This window comes from Mytilus edulis, chromosome 3 (genome assembly GCF_963676685.1).
Source record: "Mytilus edulis chromosome 3, xbMytEdul2.2, whole genome shotgun sequence".
NCBI lineage: Eukaryota > Metazoa > Mollusca > Bivalvia > Mytilida > Mytilidae > Mytilus > Mytilus edulis.
The window spans coordinates 82,449,547-82,471,359 of NC_092346.1; the positions used below are offsets into that span (position 1 = coordinate 82,449,547).

The 21,813-nt window shown below is 32.0% G+C and overlaps 1 protein-coding gene across 2 annotated transcripts; it reads left to right on the top strand.

Annotated features, from left to right (window-relative positions):
- The first annotated feature begins 10,607 nt into the window (after window positions 1-10,607).
- Window positions 10,608-20,840, top strand: LOC139517609 (N-acetylglucosamine-1-phosphodiester alpha-N-acetylglucosaminidase-like). 2 transcript variants are annotated; one of them, XM_071308843.1, is made up of 7 exons: window positions 10,608-10,751; window positions 12,090-12,151; window positions 16,450-16,558; window positions 17,459-17,514; window positions 18,190-18,240; window positions 20,039-20,147; window positions 20,727-20,840. In XM_071308843.1, the coding sequence occupies exons 1-7, from the start codon at window positions 10,681-10,683 to the stop codon at window positions 20,743-20,745; spliced, it is 477 nt and encodes a 158-aa protein (XP_071164944.1). In that variant the 5' UTR covers window positions 10,608-10,680; the 3' UTR covers window positions 20,746-20,840. The 2 variants fall into 2 exon arrangements, with proteins under 2 accessions (XP_071164944.1, XP_071164946.1); XM_071308845.1 differs by having other exon boundaries at window positions 20,045-20,147.
- The last annotated feature ends 973 nt before the right edge of the window (window positions 20,841-21,813 follow it).

The following is a 21,813-nucleotide window of genomic DNA, read 5'->3' on the forward strand; positions in this document are numbered from 1 at the left end:
ACAAACAACTGTCATTGGCAATTTTGTAATATGTCTTATTTCAAATGTTTTGATTGGCCTAACTGTATGCTATTTTGTAATACCAAAGATTTCCTCCCGCCCAGACCATTTATGATCATTTATGTCAAAAAGTATTTTTAGCCAAAAAAAGTCATATACGACATTTTGGAAGCCCAGCGACGTTATATATGAATATTACTTTATTTGAAATAGGATGGAAAATATATATTGCATACAAAATTACGACACTCACTTGTATGACAGTCGCATAAAACCCCATAATACTGAAAACGATGTGTGAACAAAACAAAAAAGAAAATTAAAAACCAATTGTTCAGAGAACCATTGATGGTCTTTCCACCAGTAAGGATCTTTTTTATATGAAAATATTAAAATTCGGTTTTAAATGTCAATTTTAGCGTCAAATTACAGCTTATTGAACGCTGATTCCAAAAATATATGGTTTCTTTACAAAAAGATATAAATAAGGGAGATCATTTTTTACTTCCGGTTTAAAAGATATTACTTCCGGTATGTTTTGATAGTTTTCTTGACACTGATTCCAAAAATAGATGGTTTTATATATACTTTTACATTAAATTAGTACAACAATTGGATACTTCCGTTTTACAAAAGGTCACTTCCGGTTGACTTTTTCAAGATCACATTGCTTGCAACCTTTTGCAAAAAGTCCCATGGCTTTATCATGTATACATAAGAGGAAAGAGCAAAGGTCAAAATCTAGAACGTTAAATTTACCTATGACCTTGAGCTCAATTTCAAGGTCATCAACCAAGTCCTCAAATCAAAAGACTCTAGGCCTCTACTTTATATTGTTAATGAGTTATATTACCATACAACTAATATTAGATATAAAAGGGGGAAAAACTTGCATTAAATGTTACCTACCCTTTTAATTAAGGTAACAGGTACGTAAATGGCTTGTCCTGCGATTTTTAAAAGAAATTGTATGCACGTAGAACTTATTGAAAGATAATGAAAAATCGAAAAATTTAAGTTGGTCACCGATCTAATTTCCGAGTTCCAGGCATTTGAAAATGGTAATGAAACAACATAAAGTACATAGACATAACGTCAAATTTGAACCAAAAATAAGAAATTTCAACCTATATTTATTCTGCAGTTTAAACCAATCCTACGATTTTCTATAAAAATCAAATGTTTTTAAGGTATTATTTTCCTTTCTTTTGATATATAATTTTCATGGGGTTACCGAACTGCTTTTTCATATATCAGCCGTTGAAAGGGTGTTGTTGACGGGAAAAGAGAGAAAAATCATGACGTCGCCGAAAGGATTACGCAACGTCAAGGCTATTTCAGCAGAATTGTAAAGACAACGACTGCCTCATTACAATTTGTTTGGCTGTTCAAATGCGTTATAGAGCATATTATCCTGCCTGGAAAAAGGATCGATTACCTATTATTGTTTTTTCAGTGATTATACGAGGTCCTAAGTATTTATAACATATTTTTGGAAATATTAAAAACACAATGTTTAAGGACATATGTTTATAAACTTATTGAACAGAAACGACAAAAGATCTAGCATTAAAATAGATTCTCCGAATGACGAGATACATTCAATGTTCACATATTCGATCACAATATTGCTGCTTCACAATATTGGAGGCGAAATATATCGCACAACGGAAAATTGAAACTTATAAACCGAAAACATACTGACAATGTATTGTGAAAAAAAACAAAAAACGGCCAAAAGACAAACAATGGTAAATAAATGGGGAAATGTGTCCATAGGACACATATGCGTCCGCTTGCATATAATGTTATAAAGTGATATTTATATATTTACTAAAAACCTTTAAAAGTGACGCCACCAAAATTTAAACTAGATCTGTGATTATTTTTGGTAATCAGCATTGTGTATAAGTCTTCTAACATTTGGTTGAGGCAAACTAAAGTTAGAGAACAAAAATCAATGTTGGACGGTACGACGGACGGACAGACGGACAAGTGTTAAAAATAATCTCCGCTACGGCGTGTGCATAAAAAAAATCACAACATTTAACTTTTAATCCTCCGATAGTTGCAGGATGTCATGCATGTAAAATATATAAAATTATGGTTCAATAACACGAGAACACAACATAAACATGAACATATACTTCGATCCAAATAGTACTGGTCATTTGCAAACTTAAGTAGTGTGTTTAATATGACATGAAAGGAGATGTGGGATAAGTAGTGTGTTTAATATGACATGAAAGGAGATGTGGGATAAGTAGTGTGTTTAATATGACATGAAAGGAGATGTGGGATAAATGTAAATAATAGGCAAAAGACCAACAAAAAGAATATTTCAAAGTTTGTTGCATATTATCCCTACTTTTCTCTCCATCGTTGGTTTTGTTCCGTTATTATAGTGCGGACAGTGCATAGATGTGAATATCTAAAAACAAATGTATATAAATTCCAACTTATTTATCTTTTTTTTTTTTTTTTGTTATTCGGCTTCGCCGCGGTTGACAATGTTTTCTCGGGATACCAATCTGCTCTATCCCCCACTCAGCTATGTGTTGTTATAAATTGTTCAACATAGACTTTGAACAGTATATGACGTTCAGATAAATGTATCCAGTCTAGATTTTGTGAGCTGTAATGATCAAGCTAACAATGTACTGAATAGAAGATTTTAACGTAAACTATGTATTAGATGTTGCAGAGATTGGAAATCGCCAACAGCTTTAGGACCTCGTAATTTGTGCCAACAATATACCTATTAGTACTTTAGAATTTTTGGCAAGTTTTGCGAAAATTGAGAAGAAATACGTAAAGCAAAAATAATAACTCTAATTCTAATTTTTTATAGCAGCATTTGCACATGTATATAAACAGTATAAACTGAAATCGAAATAACTGTAATTCCGAAATTTTGCGCAATTTAAAATAAATTGATTGGTGCAAGCAGAAATTTCTATATCTTCAGTATAATATATATAATATATATATATTATACTTTGCTATAAATTATTTTATTTTTGAAGTGGCGGTAAGGGAGCTACCATTTGATTTTTATGGTGGGGCTAGGATGAAAAATTTTGTCCTGCATTTTTTTTTAGCTGTAATCTCTGTCCTGCCTTTTTATTTTTCACTCTGTTTGGTCCTGCTTTTTTTTTTTTAGTTTATCCTGACTTTTTTTTACCTAAATTCCATCCTAGCCCCCCCCCCCCCCCCCACCCCCCATAAAAATCAAATGGTAGCTCCCTAAAGCCGTAATTTTCAATCAGCGGATCTATATTTTTCCCTGCCGCTTTTTCATGCTGGAAGCTTGTAATACACAATGTTCCATTCAATTCAAATTAACTGAAAAGCAACGTGTATTCATTTCTTTTAAATTTTCGTTCATTTTGAAAAACAGTTTTACTTCGGAGTTCCCGTTTGTTCATGCGGGAGACCCCATCACCTTTAGTCATTACGATTCTCGTTCAACTTTAGATCAGTTTATTGTCACTTTCTCTTGCTTACCCATCTGAAGTAATTTCCGACATTATATTATACAAATTTCATGTCACACAGAAAGCAATTAAACTCTTTTGCTTTTCAATGTTCTTTTTTACTATAAATTATTTGTTTTAAAATAGCACTAGTACTTTCATTTTCAAATTCTATTTATAGACCATATCGCGGACGTGAAAGAAAGCACTGTAAAGAAAGATTTATGTTTACATTTATATGAGAAAATGGTTATATAACAGTTATAACAGGAATATCAAATTAAAAAATATTAGTATTTATTTAACCTCTTTTTTTGTGTCGAGGATTGAATACGTCCTAGCCGTTTTCACTCACGTTGACAGTTGTTTTGGGAAAATTTATTTCTTTGAATGCAAATGAATGAATGTCCGTGACAAAGTTTGCTTTGGCATTTCAATAAATAAAATGACAATATGTAGTGTAAGCTTTTAATTTGTTATTGTGGGAGTTGACGTGTGTAATGCATGCACGTGTTTATGATATTCTTATCAATATATACTACATTTCGTTTTCACGTCATATCAACATTCCTGATTTTTTAAGTCTCTGATCTTTGCCGATTACCGGCGTATAGTAAGTTCATGTATGGACAGTTACCCCAAGGTATAAACAAAACAGTTCCGAGATCCATTCTTTGTACTTTGAACAGTTTTGTAGAAACATAATTTATATGCAAGCTTTAAGTTGGTCAGCTAGTGTTAGTAAAGGACAGTAAACCAAACTCAGTCGCTCTTCGGCCATCACGACATGCCAATTTTTTTTTTATTTTCATGGGAGGAAAGCACTGTTTAAATGTTACAAGATATTTCATTTTTCATTCTTCAATTTTAGCTATATTTTGATGAGATGCATTCAATACTCTGCCACCAAATTGACCATTATTCCGACGAAGCGGAATATATTCCGACATCTTGAAAATATTTTTTCTGGTGTACGGGAGATAACTCCCATAGCAACAAACGCCGATTTTCCCGTTTTCCGCTAGAGGCGTTCATTTACGTACCTCTCACCTTAAGTAAAATTTACGTGTAACGACATGTCGCAACTAACAATTGTCTGAAAATATTTGGTCGATATCTTGTATGATTTCTGAAAATAAGAGATAACAAGCCAAAATCAAAAATGTTAACATAATCTTGACCTTTGACCTTTGACCTTGACCTCATTTTCATTTTTTGGACCAAGGACCTCAAATCAAAAGACCCTAGGCCTCTATCACTTAGGGTTTTCCAGTTCCAAATTTATTTTACTTATTTCAATACATTAGGGGAAATAACTCTCATACGGGGTTTTCGTAAATATTCGGTCAAAATCAAACCTAACATCCAGAGGATATAACGAGCAATTTGAAAAAAATAAATTTGTCCCTTTCTTTTACGGTTGCGGAGGAGATCTGATAACAAGAAAAACAGTGTTTGGGGAGATAACTCTTACAAAGAAAAGTGTTCGGTTAAACAGTGTCAGTTTCAAAAGCGTATAGACTGTATGATATCATATACAAAAAAACTAAGCGACATCTTTTGAAACTTTTTTACACCGCAAGAAAAAAATTAGGCGGAAGGAAAAAAAAATAATCAGAACAAATTCAATAGGTCTTTCCACACGGAAAGGTGGAAAGACCTAAATAACTAAAATCCTGGAGTCCGAGGGAAATTCTGAACGGAAAGTCCCGCAGCAAATTAATCGGTAAAAATGTCAAAAATAGGGGTACAACGGGCAACATTGTGTTTTAATCTTAATCATTATAAAAACAAACCAATACGCCAACAAAGAAAAACAAAAAGGCATATAGAAAAAGCAAATTAGCAAAAAAGAAAGACAAGAATACAAAAAGTCAAAGGCACAATAAGTAACAACTTCAGTACATAGAACCAGTACTTCAATTCTATCTCGTATTATTTGTGAAGTTGATACAGACTATTTATCAACAAGGTATGATTTCTTACTATGATTTTTTTTTTAGAAAAAGGACGAGACGAGACGATGTATTGATAAATTTTGCTAGATCTTTAATGTTTTAGTATTCAATTGTTACTGTGTAAACAAAAGATATGTATTGAATATATCCATCATATTGTACTTTTAAAAATATACAATTGCTGTCATCTTGAAATCTTTTATGTTGTATTATTTTAGAGAGGACTAAGTTGTTACAACTTGTATTCAAACGTATTGCTTATAACGACTATAAAATATATATAAACTAAGACTCATAATAAATATATTTCTTTTGGACTAGGCTGTATATGTCTTACTTGCACTTCATTCCTTTTTTTTTTTTTTTTTTATTAATTGTTATACTTAAAATCTTCTCATCGTAATCAGCTTAAATAAAAAATGAAACATCTGATAAGTTATATTTTGCAACTTCATATGAAAACTCCATGTAAAAAAAAATCGTTTTCATATTGTGTAGTTCAGTTAAGAATTGAACGCTTCTTTTTATAAATTGATTTGGGTGTAAAAAGGTTGACCGAAGTTCATTTTGTATGTCCCGCAAATGCGCTGCATATTAAATGTGCACATATATATATTGTTGGGTTGATGTTTAGACGAGTTGTATATATATATATATATATATATATATATATATATATATATATATATATATTAAAAATTAAATACACAAAAAGAGTTTTAAAAGCAGCATTGTCTAGCGCTTTCATCCATCTTGGGACTTTTCAAGACTATGAACGTCGTTATGAACGTCGTTATGGGGAACACATTAGTATTATGACGTAACGTCATTGTTCGTAAAATATTAGTAGTATGACGCAACGTTATTGTTCATGTAACTACTAAGCATTAAGCTTGGCGTCAAACACTTTTATAAATTTTCTTTCTAGTTCTTTACGGTATTCTTCTGTTGGTTCTGTACATTTGAAGAACGGGAAAAATTTGAATTTTCCTCCCGCACAAATATCTAAATGTTCGCTCAACGGAATTTGTCTGTACTCGGGTTGCCGTATTTGCTGTTTATGGATCCTGACCCGTTCACACACACTATTTCCTGTTTGACCGATGTAGTTTTCTTTACAGTTGACACATGTTATACAATAGATTACATTTTCTGATTTGCAAGTCATATTTGCGTTTACTGTAAATTTCTTACCGTTTTTGAAATATTTCGTACTGCCTATTTCTAAGTAAATATAATTGTCTCTGGAACATACTCCACAGCGTGAATCGCCACAAATTTGTACGGATGATATCTTCTTAACTATATCAAATCGCGCTTTTGTAAGTTGGCGTTTCAAATTTTTCGGTTGTCTTCTACTATAAATGATCGATTCTTCTGTTACCAAATTTTTCATTGTTTCACTTTGATGTAAAATCGGAAAATTCGATTTTATAAACTTGAAGGCATTTGGTAATGACGGATCATGAGTAGTCACAAACGGGAGGATATCATCATCGGTTGTATGTTCCTTCGGTGTCCTTAGTTGATTTGTAGACATTTTATTTGTCCTCTCGATACTGTCATCTATAAGTTTTAATGGATATTTCTGCTGTAAGAGATACATCTTCAGTTCTTCTAACCTTCTTTTGCGAAGAGTTTTATCTAATACAATTGAACATACTCGTCTTGCCATACAATATGGAATGTTTCTTTTTGTATGTGATGGGTGGCATGATTCAAAATTTAAATACTCTTTTTGTGTATTTAATTTTTAATATATAATTCTGTACACCGCTTGAAAAGAAACTTTTTTGTATATATATATATATATGTCGCATGGGTTCGAATCCCGGCGAGGGAAGAACCAAAAATTTGCGAAAGCAAATTTACAGATCTAACATTGTTGGGTTGATGTTAAGCATATATATATATATATAATAATATTTTTAAATTTGCAAACTACATTTCACATCAAATAATAACAGTTCGTTAAAATATTGTCACTAGCGCTTTCATGCCTTCTGGCAATCTTCAGGCGACGTTTTAACAATGTCCTTGACGACACTGCCGTTGGTAACGTTTATTATCTTAAAAATATTTTAACAAGGGCTAAGTTTTATGACCCAAATGGAATACAATACAACGTTTCAAAATGTAATGACCCTAGATGTGGTCTTTGTGAATACATGGCAGCCGGCCCGCAAATAACATTGAAAAACGGCCAAACCATTATTCCAAATGCAGACATGAATTGCAAAACGGTAAACCTTATTTACTGTATTGTATGCAGCACTTGCAAGGAATGGTACATCGGACAGACTGGTAACTCAATTTGTCAAAGAGTTCGTGTTCACAGACAACAGATACGAGATCCATCCACACGAATGCAAGATGTGAGCGAACATTTCGAAACGTGCAGTAGTGGAAAATTTACCGTATATCCGTTCTATAAAATGAACGAATCGAACAAATATAAAAGACTGGCAAAGGAAGCACACTTTATAAAGGACTTTCAGCCAAAATTAAACGGATCTACTTAAACACGTTTGATTTATCTCCCCTTATCGTTATTGTAACGTAATAAACGTTACCAACGGCAGTGTCGTCAAGGACATTGTTAAAACGTCGCCTGAAGATTGCCAGAAGGCATGAAAGCGCTAGTGACAATATTTTAACGAACTGTTATTATTTGATGTGAAATGTAGTTTGCAAATTTAAAAATATTATTATATACATTCTGTACACCGTGTTTATTTACTTTTGCTATATATATATATATATATATATATAACTCGTCTAAACATCAACCCAACAATGTTAGATCTGTAAATTTGCTTTCGCAAATTTTTGGTTCTTCCCTCGCCGGGATTCGAACCCATGCTACTGTGATATCGTGACACCAAATCGCCTGCACTGCAGCCGTCCCGCTAGACCACACGACCACCTGGGCTCTTAAAAATAGAGCTTTCGCTGGCCGTGTGTTACCTTTCCACGTCAGTTTTAATCTAGCGGCGTACTGCAGTACATGATATATAAGGCATGAAGATGTTATTGTTACAAATCAGCTAAATTATCTATAGTAAAGGATCCTACAAATTATTGTAAGATACAGTCACAGAAAATAATTATATTTATAAGTACGTCTGAGTCAGTGACAAACCTACAACAGATGTATCCATATAGGCAAGTTATTTTAATAACTTATTTTATGCAGATGACGGAAATCTTTAGTTTTATTCTAAGTTAATTTGCCTTTCCCTTTGGAGAGCCCCTGCACTAGATAATGTGTGTCAGTATTTACACTACACGTCACAGTTTACACATCCTTGATAAGCAACACGATCGATATTTATGTAAACAAGATTTTATTTGGGATTTTATCAATTTCCCTCCCTCCATCTCCCTTTTCAACTCCTTTTCTTTACTTAGAAATGTGATTGTTTTTGTTTTTGCTTCTTTTTTTTATACTAGGTGATTTGTTTTGGCTAACGATGACATTTTTGGCTTGGCTTAGTTGACCCCTTTTCTAGGCCAAGCTACTGTATTATGTAATATGTTATGTAATATGTTATTATTGTACACACCCGTGATATCGCGGGTCCGTGACTGAATTAAAGTATATAACTATGCGCAAGCCTTATTTTAGTATTATTTTTTATCTGATAAAGTCATGCCGATGATAAGATACACAGTTTTCTCTGCTTTCAAATCTTTCTGTTTGAACCCGTCGAACTTGAACTTATCAATTATTGGTAATATTAATTATTTGGACAACAAAAGGTCCTTGAATGGAGTATTTTTTAATCAACAGCATTGTCCTATGCTAGTTATAAATAAAGTTGAATTATTTGATTCACTGTTTTATGTCATGCCCGCTAACAAATTGAAAACGGTTCCTATATGCACCTTATTTTAAGTCCAGATTTTTAGTATTCGTATTGTTATCTTAGAAAGTCTTACTGATTAAAATACTACAATAGGTAAGAATTTAGTAGTGTCAACCCTGTGATTATGATCCGTGTATATAGCATAATCCTAAATACACCGTTTGGTGGTGCACCTGTTAGATGCGGAACGTACAGATAAGGTAATAGGTAACAGGTGAATATAGTATTGGTATCGGTATCGGACTCGACCCGGAACTTCTTAATTATTGGCAATATTAATTACGTGGAAAACAAAAGGGCCTGGAGTGGTGTAATTTTTAATCTACACCTTTCTACTATATTAGTTATATATAAAGCTGAATTCTTTGATTCGTCGTTTTTACGTGATGACGGCTGACACATTTGACCTCGTAATTTTAGTATTATAGATAAATTGATGCCATTTATCAAAGTATTTTATGTGAAATATTTGCTTTTATAAACACCGATATTAATAAGTAAAAGGGGTAACTATTTTGTAAACAAATTTGTATTTTTCTCTTTTTAACGAGCATAGAGATTTCGATAAAAAGTAAATTTACAAAAATACCGAACGCCGAGGAAATTTAAAAAGGAAAACCCCTTGTCAAATGGCAAAATCTAAATCTCAAACACATCAAACGACTGCATAACAACTGCCATATTTCTGACTTGGTACATGCATTTTCTTATATAAAAAAATGGTGGACTAAACCTGGTTTTATAGCTAGCTTAACCTGTCACTTTTATAACAGTTGCATTTAATCCCACTATATTGAGAAGGATGTATGAACAAAATATAAAGGCAAAGCATATTAGTAAATACGAAAGACAAGAATACAAGAATTTACCATATCAAAATAACACAATGACGATATGTATAAGAACAGAGCCACATCAAATGTAACAAAGAAACACAAAAAGGCATATACACAAAGCACATAAGCAAATATGAAAAACAATAATACAAAAATTTAGCATATTACAATAACACAATGACGCGACGTATAAGTACCGAGCCACGTCAAATGAATATCACAAAAAACAGACTAATCAGATAAAGTAATATTTATGAACATAAATTTGAATACGAAATTAACCTGCTTTTTTAAATAACATCGTTAATTGTATGTTTTGATGCAAATGTACATTAAAACAAGTACTTCCTTGGACAATTTATCTCGTTTATCATAGTGAAAATTGTGAATTGTTTCCGCAAACACACATATATAAATATATCTTTATGTAAGCAATGACGTCATTCATTATCGTTTCGATATGAAATATTTCCTTTTATAAACAGAAATTATTATTTGCCACAAAAAAACTCTTTTATAATAAGGCATTTCAGATATAAGGATGTTTTTACTGTTATTATCGGTTCATCTTTTAGTTCTCAGTGGAATAAATACTTGCAGAATACCTGATCAGTAAGTGCTATCAGCATTACAAATATAAGATAAATAGTGACCATGAGATTAAGTAAAATCGATAACAATGAAATCGTAATGCATAATGAACTTTAATAAACCAGGGAAAAAAACCATTTGTTTATTCATGACTCGAAGTACATTTAAACGACAGGGATTTGATTTTCAACCGAATATATCATTATTATATTTTACCAAACTAGTTTGTGCCGAAACATTATGTAGGTGTAAAACCATCATTGAATTTCCCCTATTAGTCTCTGTTAAATTTGCTCTTTTCAAAAAAATTGTGCATAATTTATCTTTGCTTTACATAAAAAAAAATACTTGGCATAGTAAAAATTTATCCTGTACAGTACTATTGATAAAATTTCCCATAACATGTCATTGCATATAAGAAAATAATCATCACTGGAAGTTAACCGATCAAGTTTCACCATTTTTTCAAAAGCTTTAGTAACCATGTAACCTCAAGTTTCCAAAATATTCTATAGAAACACAAAATAAAAAAGTGGTGCTTTGAAATACCCCAGATATATGTTTGTGACCCAGAAATGTTTTACTGCAATGTTTTGTAGTATTTATTACATACAACTGTCAAATTCAAGGAATGTTTTTTTCGACCTTTTTTCGTATGTTAACGGAAGTGACGTCATATGATTTGGTGGTATAACACATACGACGGTTGAGTTAGTTTCCAGAATATTGTCATAATATTATTAGTTACATAGTGTGCTAGTGACCTAATACGGTATATATGGGGTCAGTAAATTCCATATGGGGTGAGAGCGAAGCTCGAATCCCCATATGGAATTTACTGACCCCATATATACCGTATTACGTCACTAGCACACTATGTAACGAATTTATCTTACCGACTATCTTAACGTATGAAATTAAGACTAGTGATTCTCAAAATGAGCAAGTCTTCAATACTGTTAGCACTAAGAAAATACTTCCATTGATCCTACAATGTTTCAATCTTAACTTCATCAATTTCTTCATCTGTTGGAACTTTTAAGATTTTTTCTCAGTACCGTTTTGTTTTTTATAAAGGGACATAACACCATTACTTACCGTGTATGAAATAAGCCCCGCCCCCTTCTTACCTAATAAGGAATATAAAGGGACGTAACTCCACTACTAACCGTGTATGAGATAAGCCCCGCCTCCCTACTAACATAATATCAAATATACACGGTTTGCACGCGGACGCTTTTAACCAATCATATTCCTGGAAATGTATAGGAGGTAAGATAAATGTTTATATCCGGATATGTTAATAATTAAGCTGCCCGAAAGTAAGTTCTGTTCATTCTTCTCGGTTATGTTTTATAGGAGTGATAATAGTTCATCTAGTTGCTGTGGAAACCATCAAGAAGTGAATGGGATTTGCAAAGGTATGTAGGCGAAAATGCGATCTAATCATGTCCAATTTTGCGTCAATATTTGTATGATTTTTTTTATGAAATGGAACAATAATGATAGGTAGACAGGGCTTATATAAGTTCAACAACAAATGCACTTTTTGAAGGAACTTAGTATTTTTTTAAGAGCGAGCCTTTAACCTTAAGTTGTTATTGCAAAAAGCCCCTGTGTGCTTTTGTAAGCATCTGTAAAAATGCTGTTTTTTTATCAATCAAATAATTCATACATGGTCCATTACTATTCACAATATTCAGATTGTTATAACTAATTTGAATACATAGTTTGTTTCACTTCAGTTGTTTTTAGGTCGTACAACGGATAGAGCAATGGGTGAAATGTGATTTCTCTTTGAGCATAATAAGGCCTTTGTTCTCACAAGTACAGAGAGAAGTCATTTCGCTTGATGATGAAAATAAAACATAATATTTTTGTGTTTTTCACATGTGTTTGATAAAGTATATAAACATAAGCATTTTGGTTTTACATTTTAAACCGAGGAACACTAAAAAAAAAAAGATTTTGTGTTTTTCTTGTTATAATGAAGAATTAACGGAATCAGTACTGATCCTGATACAATGTCATCATGATGTTTGTCACTTTGTCACGATTGATCACTAATTAGGAAAGCTCTGTAACTATAGCACTATCAAAACAATGTTGGCCTTGATATCGGATTATTTAACGATAATCCGAGTGAAGTAGAAATTTCACTTGATTGCGTATTTCGTCACCTAAACTAAGATTAAACAATAATGTGATCATGGTACATAATAGTGTTATCAGGTACAGATCAAATGACATTGCTGGAAAACGGTGTGTAGGCACATCGCTTCTAACTTATTGAAAGTACATGCATTCAAAGATTAACTCACACTTTCACCACTAAAGTCTTGATTTTGAAATAGAAAATGATCTGTTTACTTGATGGCGGGAATATTAATATATGAATAACTGTGTGTGATTTAACTGATGAATGTAAAATATGTATGAAGCTTCTCTGCTCTAGGCAGGTAGTATCTAGACTTACAAATAATAAAATGTCTTTTGCATGTTATTAAGCATAGACAAACAGGATCATTCCCAAGTGAGAGGCTATAAGACCAGGTTTAGTCAATTGTTAACCCACCATTTTCTACATTAGAAAATGCCTGTACAAAGTCAGGAATATGTTTGCAAAACTATGTATTATTCTTGATGTTTTTGTCCCAGGCGGATAACCCTGGCCTTACAACGTTTTGGAACTTTTGGTCCTCGGCGATCTTCAACTTTGTAGTTGTTATGGCTTTGAAATTTTTTACATCTCAGCATAGTTTTGTGTGGACGTAGCGCGCGTCTGGCGTATAAAAATATTTTTTAACCTGTTACCTTTTGACGGCTATTATTCGTTTGTATCTCTGTCTTATATTTTCTCCCATTTATCTGTTTATTTATTGCAACCCTGTCGTGTAATGTTGTAATTTTATTGTTATAATTAACACTGCAATTTATTCATAAAATGCCCTGTACCAAGTCAGGAAAATGGCAATTGTTACATTATAGTTCGTTTCTGTGTGTGCTACATTTCGGTTTTGTGTCTCTGTTGTGTCGTAGTTCTCTTATATTTGATAAGTTTCCCTCAGTTTTAGTTTGTAACCCGGATTTGGTTTTTTCTCTATCGATTTATGAATTTTGAACAGCGGTATACTACCGTTGCCTTTATTTACATAACAATATATATCGACACTTCTGCGTGAATGCAGTTTTGTTCAATTTAAATTATTTGATATAACGAATACTATTGTCTATCCACATACATACAGATTCTAACATTGGTATCAATAGATTATCGGATTTATCTTAGCTCGATTATTAAATTATAAAGTCTTGAATCCACGAGTTACTATGGAAAACAACGTTTTTCTAATGATTATCAAAATAAATTCCATTTTTATAAACATGGTCTTTGGTAGACGAAACGCGCGTCTGGCTCAGAAACAAAATTTCAATTCTGATATCTAGGATGAGTTTATTTACAGCCATTCGATCGATTACACTGCTGGCGGAGTTTTTATTCTCCGAAGGTATCACCAGCCCAGTAGTCAGCACTTCTGTGTTGACATGAATTACATTGATATAGTCATAATTATAAATGAACTGTTGACAAAACTTTAAACTAATGAAATACTTAGACTATTGTACCACAGGAATAGAAAATCCTTTGCTGTATTTGGTATTTAGCAAACCTTTCAGGAATATTTGGTCCTCATTACTCTTCAGCTTCGTACTTTATTTGGCCTTTTTTTAAACTTATATTCGAGCGTCACGAAACACGCGTTTGTGCGCAAAAACAATCTTTTAATTCTGGTATCTATAATGAGTTTATTTGCGATGTTCATGCGCTAACACTTTATTTTGCGTTCCTGGATCAAAGATAAGCAAACATTAAATAAAGACCACTTTTAATCAAGAGCATTACATTTGATAAAATATATATTCAATAAGAGAGATGATTAAGGTTAAGACATTTATACTTAGCCAATAATCTACTGAGATCAATGGTTACTAAACGTTGATTATCATTTTTAAACAGCTTGATATTGTTACAGAAAACTCTTTAAGGTCATTTTTAGTAGCAATAAACAAAAAAACTATGTCAATTTGACATCTGCCCTTGAATTTTTACTAGGTAACATTTTTGTTCGCTTTGAAGATTCGGTATATCGTCAGGTTATCGGAATTCTAAATGGGGACTAATTGTGCGCCACTTATTGCGGACCTGTTTTTGTATTGCTATGAGTTACAATTTATGACAAAAATCAGCAAAGACCCATCAAAACAACATCTTATACACAAATTTAATAATACTTTTCGATATTTGGATGATATTTTGGCTCTCAATAATGACGACTTCAGTATGCATACTAAAGACATTTATCCTATTGAACTTACTTTAAATAAAGCTAATACTAACAATGACTTATTAAGAAGGCATATAGTTACGATACTGTTGTCAGGTCATTAAAGATTGCATATTTTGGCGTTAATATTGATTCACTTATAGGGTCTTTGCATCGGAACTAAACACATTTTTTTAACAGTTGTTGGCATGACACGGGTTATGTTCTTCTCATATATGTTATGATAATATGATACTAAACCCCTAACGCGAAGGATTGTGCCTGATATTCATATGATGAAGACATAATCTTTAAATCAGTTTAATTGAAGTCTGGAGCTGGCATGTCAGTTAAATGCTAGTAGTCTGTTGTTATTTATGTATTATTGTCATTTTGTTTATTTTCTTTGGTTACATCTTCTGACATTAGACTCGGACTTCTCTTGAACTGAATTTTAATGTGCGTATTGTTATTCACTTTTCTATATTTGGCTAGATGTATAGGGGGAGGGTTGAGATCTGATACACATGTTTAACCTCGCCGCATTTTTGCGCCTGTCCCAAGACAGGAGCCTGTGGCCTTTGTTAGTATTGTATTATTTTAAATTTTAGTTTCTTGTGTAAAATTTGGAGTTTAGTATGGCGTTCATTATCACTGAACTAGTAAATATATATTTGTTTGGGGTCAGCTGAAGGACACTTCCGGGTGCAGGAAATTCTCGCTGCATTGAAAACCTGTTGGTGACCTTCTGCTGTTGTTTGTTCTATGGTCGTGTTGTTGTCTCTTTGACACATTCCCTATTTCCATTATGTAATGTGCATCAATGGCCATCGTGTTGTGCAGCACCGAGCCTTGGTGGCATTTGCAGTTAAGTTACATACCCACTGAATTGCCAATTTATTAAAATCTCTTTTTTTAAGTTAGGGTGACCCTTATCTTTAACATTTGTATATTTTTTTTTTTTGTGTATGTATATTACTTGATAATTGTTTTTTTTATGCTTTTTGAAAAAATGATGTCCAATATTGTGGTATGCTCTTTGTGATCCCATTAAATGGAAATAACCACCTTATTCTTAGTAAATATTTTAATGGGATGAAATAGATGTCATAAACAAAATTATTAAAATTTGCGTAAAAACAAAATTTGTCAACAATAAATACATCTACAAACTAAGTCTACTGTAAATATTGGCAGATTCATGATCAGGGTCGATACTGCATATGCGTTCGACTTACAAAATAATAAAGTTAGTAATGTACAATGTATCTTTTAGCAGTCTACCCTTTGAATGCAATTATTTATCATTAGTAGAAATACATTCTGTTGTTTTTATTAAATTTCAATAATGAAATATAAGAACCCAAAATTATTTTACATATAATTTATTTCAGTGTGCCCACCTGGCTTCATCGGATCTAACGGAAAATGTGAAACTCCGTGTCCTTTAGAATATTATGGAATAGAATGTCAGTACAAATGTAACTGTAGCTATGACAAACGGTAAACTTTAGAAAGTATGCAAAACACACTTACTAGGCGCATCATCCGAATATTGAGTTGAAAATCTTAACTTCAAGTTATCTTTTTTCATCGGACTTTAGCTTGTTCAAAATTTCTTCGGTCAAATATTATTCTAAACATCGAACGATATTCAAATCAGTGAATTACTGTAATAATAGCGACTAATCTTTTACTGAAAGCTGTTTTGAATGAAAGGAAACCTGTTGATGTTGGTAGATTTATTATTAAATTGGATTCTCAAACAAATAGGTTGTGTACATGCGGAGGGGGGATTGGTAAACGAAACGTAATGAAGTGTCAAGAAATATCATCAAATACACAATTAAAGCAGAACAAACTTTTTAAACAATGAAGTACTTTTTATCCCATATCTTACATTTAATAAAACGTTAATATTAAAAAAAAAGTTATAACATTTCATTTAAGCTGTGAATATATCAGAGATAACGATATGATTATGTTTCTTGTGACATTTGCTTTCAATTTGTATTCCTCTTGCAATTTATGATATAGCTCATTTGAATTTGTTGTTTTCTTGTCTTTTTTCGTTCGCCTATGATGTTATATATATGCCGCGTTCTGCAACTCATGGTGAATAACTATACTCTTTGCTTTCCCTTACTTTTTGATGTATCGATGTATTTCTTTCTTATTTCTTTTTAATGTATCCATTGGTCTTCCTGTCTATATTCAACTCAGGGTACGAGACAATTTTTAAAACTCGTAAAATGGTTGAAATTCAAACATTTTAAGACTAGGTGATTTTTTAACATCCATCACATACATACTATCATAATACTATTTTCAAAGCAGCAATACTCAACTGCACCACTAAAGATAGTGATGGTTGTTCCTATCACAAATATTTGTATATTGCAGGTGCAATAATGTTGTAGGATGCATTTGTGATTCTCTTTTTCCTAATTGCAACGCAGGTATGGTGTACAATTTTTGATTAACGCAAGATTCGAAATCTTTCAAACAGATCTAGATTAATACGAAAAGTTGAAAATTAAACGTCAAAGAGGACACTTAAGAACTGGTCAAAGTTTATTAACCATGAAGTCTAACTCGCTCGCAAATCAGGCTAAATATTTATCAACACATCAAGTCGTTGACATGGTCAGTTTGTTAACACGTTAGGGAGGTAACAAACTGATGCAAGCCAGGAGTACAAAGACAAGTATTTATACTTGTGATAAAAGAACAAAATTTCTTCGGAACTGGTTTTCTTGTATTTGACATTAGTTCAGAGAATTTAACTGTATTTTGATGCTTTGTAATAATTGTCGTTTTTTATGAAAAAAAAATTGCATTCAAATAAAAAATGATAAACGTCTCCAATCTGTCGCTTTTTGCATTGACTGCAAAAGCGGTTTACTCTAATGGTGTTTTGCCATCTGAAAATCAGAGAAGTAGACATTTATTTTTGTAGTTGTTTTGCATTAAGCGTGTATTCGTTACCTCAATTATGTTAAATGTTTAAAGGCATACAAATACTGTCTGGTAACATTTAAGATGTCGTTTACATTTATGAAATATATTTCTAACGACATAACATAAGTGGTCATGCTGCTAAGAATGTTGTTTGTTTTGATTCATATGTATAGATCAAGAAAAAAGGATATTCAATTCATCAAATGATGCTTCGAATTCGACATGTAAGTAAAACACGTATCCATTATCTTTCAACTATAAATTGAATATAAAAGAAGAATTTTGATCCGAGACTACTTTCCATGCTTTTAAATTTCAGGCTTTACACATATGCATTCTTTAAAATCAACTTGCTTTTCTGTGAACTTATTCTTTGAAATGAGAAACTGCTCCGTCGTTATCGTTTTTTTGCATCTTCTTTAAGCCTCGACAACTTCGGTGATGTTTCTTTGAAATCATTTTCAGCACACGTTTGAGTTACCGATGTTGACTCAATGCGTGAGCACTGCTTTGAACATATTAACATTTAAAAGAGTAGAGGCTTAGCATTTTAAGTATTTTTTTTATCATTTACAAATTATTTTATCCTAAGGAAAATGTTATGAAATGGAAAGAAAAATAGGGCATGAACAGTTAAAAGATATACATGTTATTGATAATACAAAATTTTAAAAAATGATGTTAAAAGCAATGTTAAAAATAAGCTCGCGAAAGCAAACTCTTAACTTGAAATAATATAAGGGCACACACACCATGTTACTTATAAACTAGTTTATTATATATTATAACCAAAATAGAATAAAATCATCCACTTTTACACTGAATCAATAATTGATAAATTGAAAGGAACGTAATTAGTCACTTAAATAATTTAAAGAAGAAAGAAGGGTTATTATTTTCTGAATATTTTTATAGTAACCTTTTCTAACCTCATATACATTTTTTAAATTTAAAACATCCGACTTGACTTCTTGAAAAGAACAATTTATACAAATAAAAAGTAAAATCACAAAAAAACGAACAAAAAGTCGTTCAAAACGAAAATTCCCTTATCAAATGTCAAAATCATAACCTCAAATACATCATACAAATGGATACCTACTGTCATATTCCTAACTTGGTACATACATTTTCCTATGTAGAAAAAGGTAGATTAAACCTGGTCTTATGACCAGCTAACCCACTCACGTGTATGACAGTCGCTTAATACTCTATTCTAATATGACGTGCTTCTTTCGCTTTGTGAACAAACCCATGCTCTAAATCCAATAATATTTGTTTGCACATGCATATATTGACTTCTTCACAATAATGCATTTTATCAAATTATCATGCACTTAATATATTTCCTTAACTTTAAAACACTTTCAAACTCTTAAATGGTGCACATGATGTTACTAATTCATTTATTATGACTGTAATGTGTTGCATTCCGAAATTGACATATTTGACCTAGATACGACAACCGTTCATGCTGGCTGTTCAAACTCCTCCCTCTGAAAAATCACAGTCCCAGCCGTTTGCTTCTTTACAAACAAAAAAGAGAGGTTCATGGAAGAGCCAAAACAAACACTTTTACACTTATAGGACATAGAAATTACCTTAACTGTCCTATTCAGAATCGAAATAACTGATGCAAGCTGTACTTTATTGTAGTTTTAACATGGGTAGGCATTATATTCGTGTTATTTTAGCCCTCACTATCATTCGGGCAAAAATAATCACTAATATAGTGCCTACCCATGTTTATACTGCAATAAAGTATAGCTTGCATCAATTAAATCTTAAGTATATTGACAACGACTTGTAAACAAAACACACTGACACAATAGGTACAAATGTCAAATTTTGGATACAGCAGTCAACATTGTGTTATAATCTTCATCTCTATAAATTTGAAACACATATAGACAACGCTCATTAGCACAAATGAAAGACAAAGAATACAAAAAATTACCAAGTAAAAAGTAAGCAATGCTAACTAACCTACACCAAATCAAATTAAACTAAAATTTTTTTAAGTTTCAGATATACAGCAGGTGAATTGGATTAAGATTTTAGTAATAACTTGTACAACTGTTTTGTGTTTTTCATCTTTGTCAATGACTTCAAGTTTGATATATTGGCATTGGTAAGTTGGTTTGCTTTTTTAGAAGATATGAACCTGTCAAAAATCGAGATATGTGCATCCCCGCCCCAGTATCGATGTTTTTATTTCTCGTTTATACCATAGCAGACCTTGAGCATCAATTTGATTTTAAATGTTCTTGATGCATGGAAGTGTCCGTTCACTATAATATGATGTTAACTACATTTTAAGTATTTTCATTCTTTGCAATTAAAATTTAAGGATTAAAACATGGCATAATTAGCGTGTTGAGTGACAGTAAAAGATTGCAATAAAAAAAGTCACTAGTCCATCGATTAAGAATGTATGTTGACAACAACATATATGATATTTTTTTTCTTTTAGTTGCTTTCTCAGTGACGTGTACCTACATTCGTTATCACAAAATATGACAGGTTATTGTTTATCAAAGTCTGTATAATTACGTATATGTCTTTCCTACTTAAAACAGAGAAGATATAAATAACATACATGAAACATTTATATTCAAAAAGTTAACAAGCACACATAAATATATAAATCATTCTGTCTCGCAGTAATATTGTTTTGTTTCACACATGTATTTCTTTATTTTCTTTGTAGGTTTCTTGGACATTTGTGAAAAAATTGCAGTATTGAGTCGTTTTTGCACCTTAAGACTGCCAATCACATCTACCTTTAAGAAGAAAAAAATATCTATTAAAAAATCAAACAACACCTAAATGGGAAGTTATTATTAATCAATGCATTATTTTACATGAATTCACATTATACAATTAGAGCTGGTAGTAGATATAAATACAAAAATATATATAGCCCAATTAAGACATATAGTTTTACATTGCAGACAGACCTTCAAACACGTCAAAGCAAGTCATCAATTCGTCTATACTTGCAGTATCTAGTTCCTAAGCATATGGCAGATCAAAATCTCAGACACATCAAACGAATGGACAACAACTTCCATATTCCTGACTTGGTACAGTCATTTTTCTATGTAGAAAATGTTGGATTTAACTTACTAAACCTCTCACTTGTATAAAGTCTTATAAAATTCCATTATATTGAAACGATTTGTGGACAAAACAATCAGAAATAATAAGTACAAATGTCAAAAAAGGGGTACAGCAGTCAATATTGTGTTTAAATCTCAATAACTATAAAAAAAAAATATATGTAACAATGAAAAACAAAAAAGCATATATACAAAGCACATTGGAAAAATACAAAAGACAAGAATACAAAAAAATTTAAACGTTATTGAGATGATGAAAACATCAGTTCCTAGAATTTATACTTTAAGACCATCGTGTATCATTTGTGAAGTTGTTCGGAATATTTATCAATAAGGTATTGGTATCTTCTGATGACCGTTTTAGACGAAAAGAAGTTCTTTGACATACCCCTGGTTCATCAACGTTCTACGCAGACACTGGTGACGTTTTACAAACTCATTGCATTAGCTGCAAGTTCTTGCATATCGAATGAGTTGGGAAACATTTTTCAACTTTGTACTTGTTTGGCCTCATAAATATTTTGATATGAGCGTCACTGATGAGTCTTGTGTAGACGAAACGCTCGTCTGGCGTACTAAATTATAATCCTGAAACCTTTGATAACTATTTACACCACTGGGTCGATGCCACTGCTGGTGGACGTTTCGTCCCCGAGGGTATCACCAGCCCAGTAG

What these genes read in the sequence shown, in the direction of transcription:
- LOC139517609 (XM_071308843.1), top strand. Translation starts at nt 10,681, where the DNA reads ATGTTTTTACTGTTATTATCGGTTCATCTTTTAGTTCTCAGTGGAATA. An exon ending in AGTGAATGGGATTTGCAAAG is followed by an intron (nt 12,152 to 16,449) that starts GTATGTAGGCGA and finishes AATTTATTTCAG; the next exon opens with TGTGCCCACCTGGCTTCATC. An exon ending in TTTTCCTAATTGCAACGCAG is followed by an intron (nt 17,515 to 18,189) that starts GTATGGTGTACA and finishes TCATATGTATAG; the next exon opens with ATCAAGAAAAAAGGATATTC.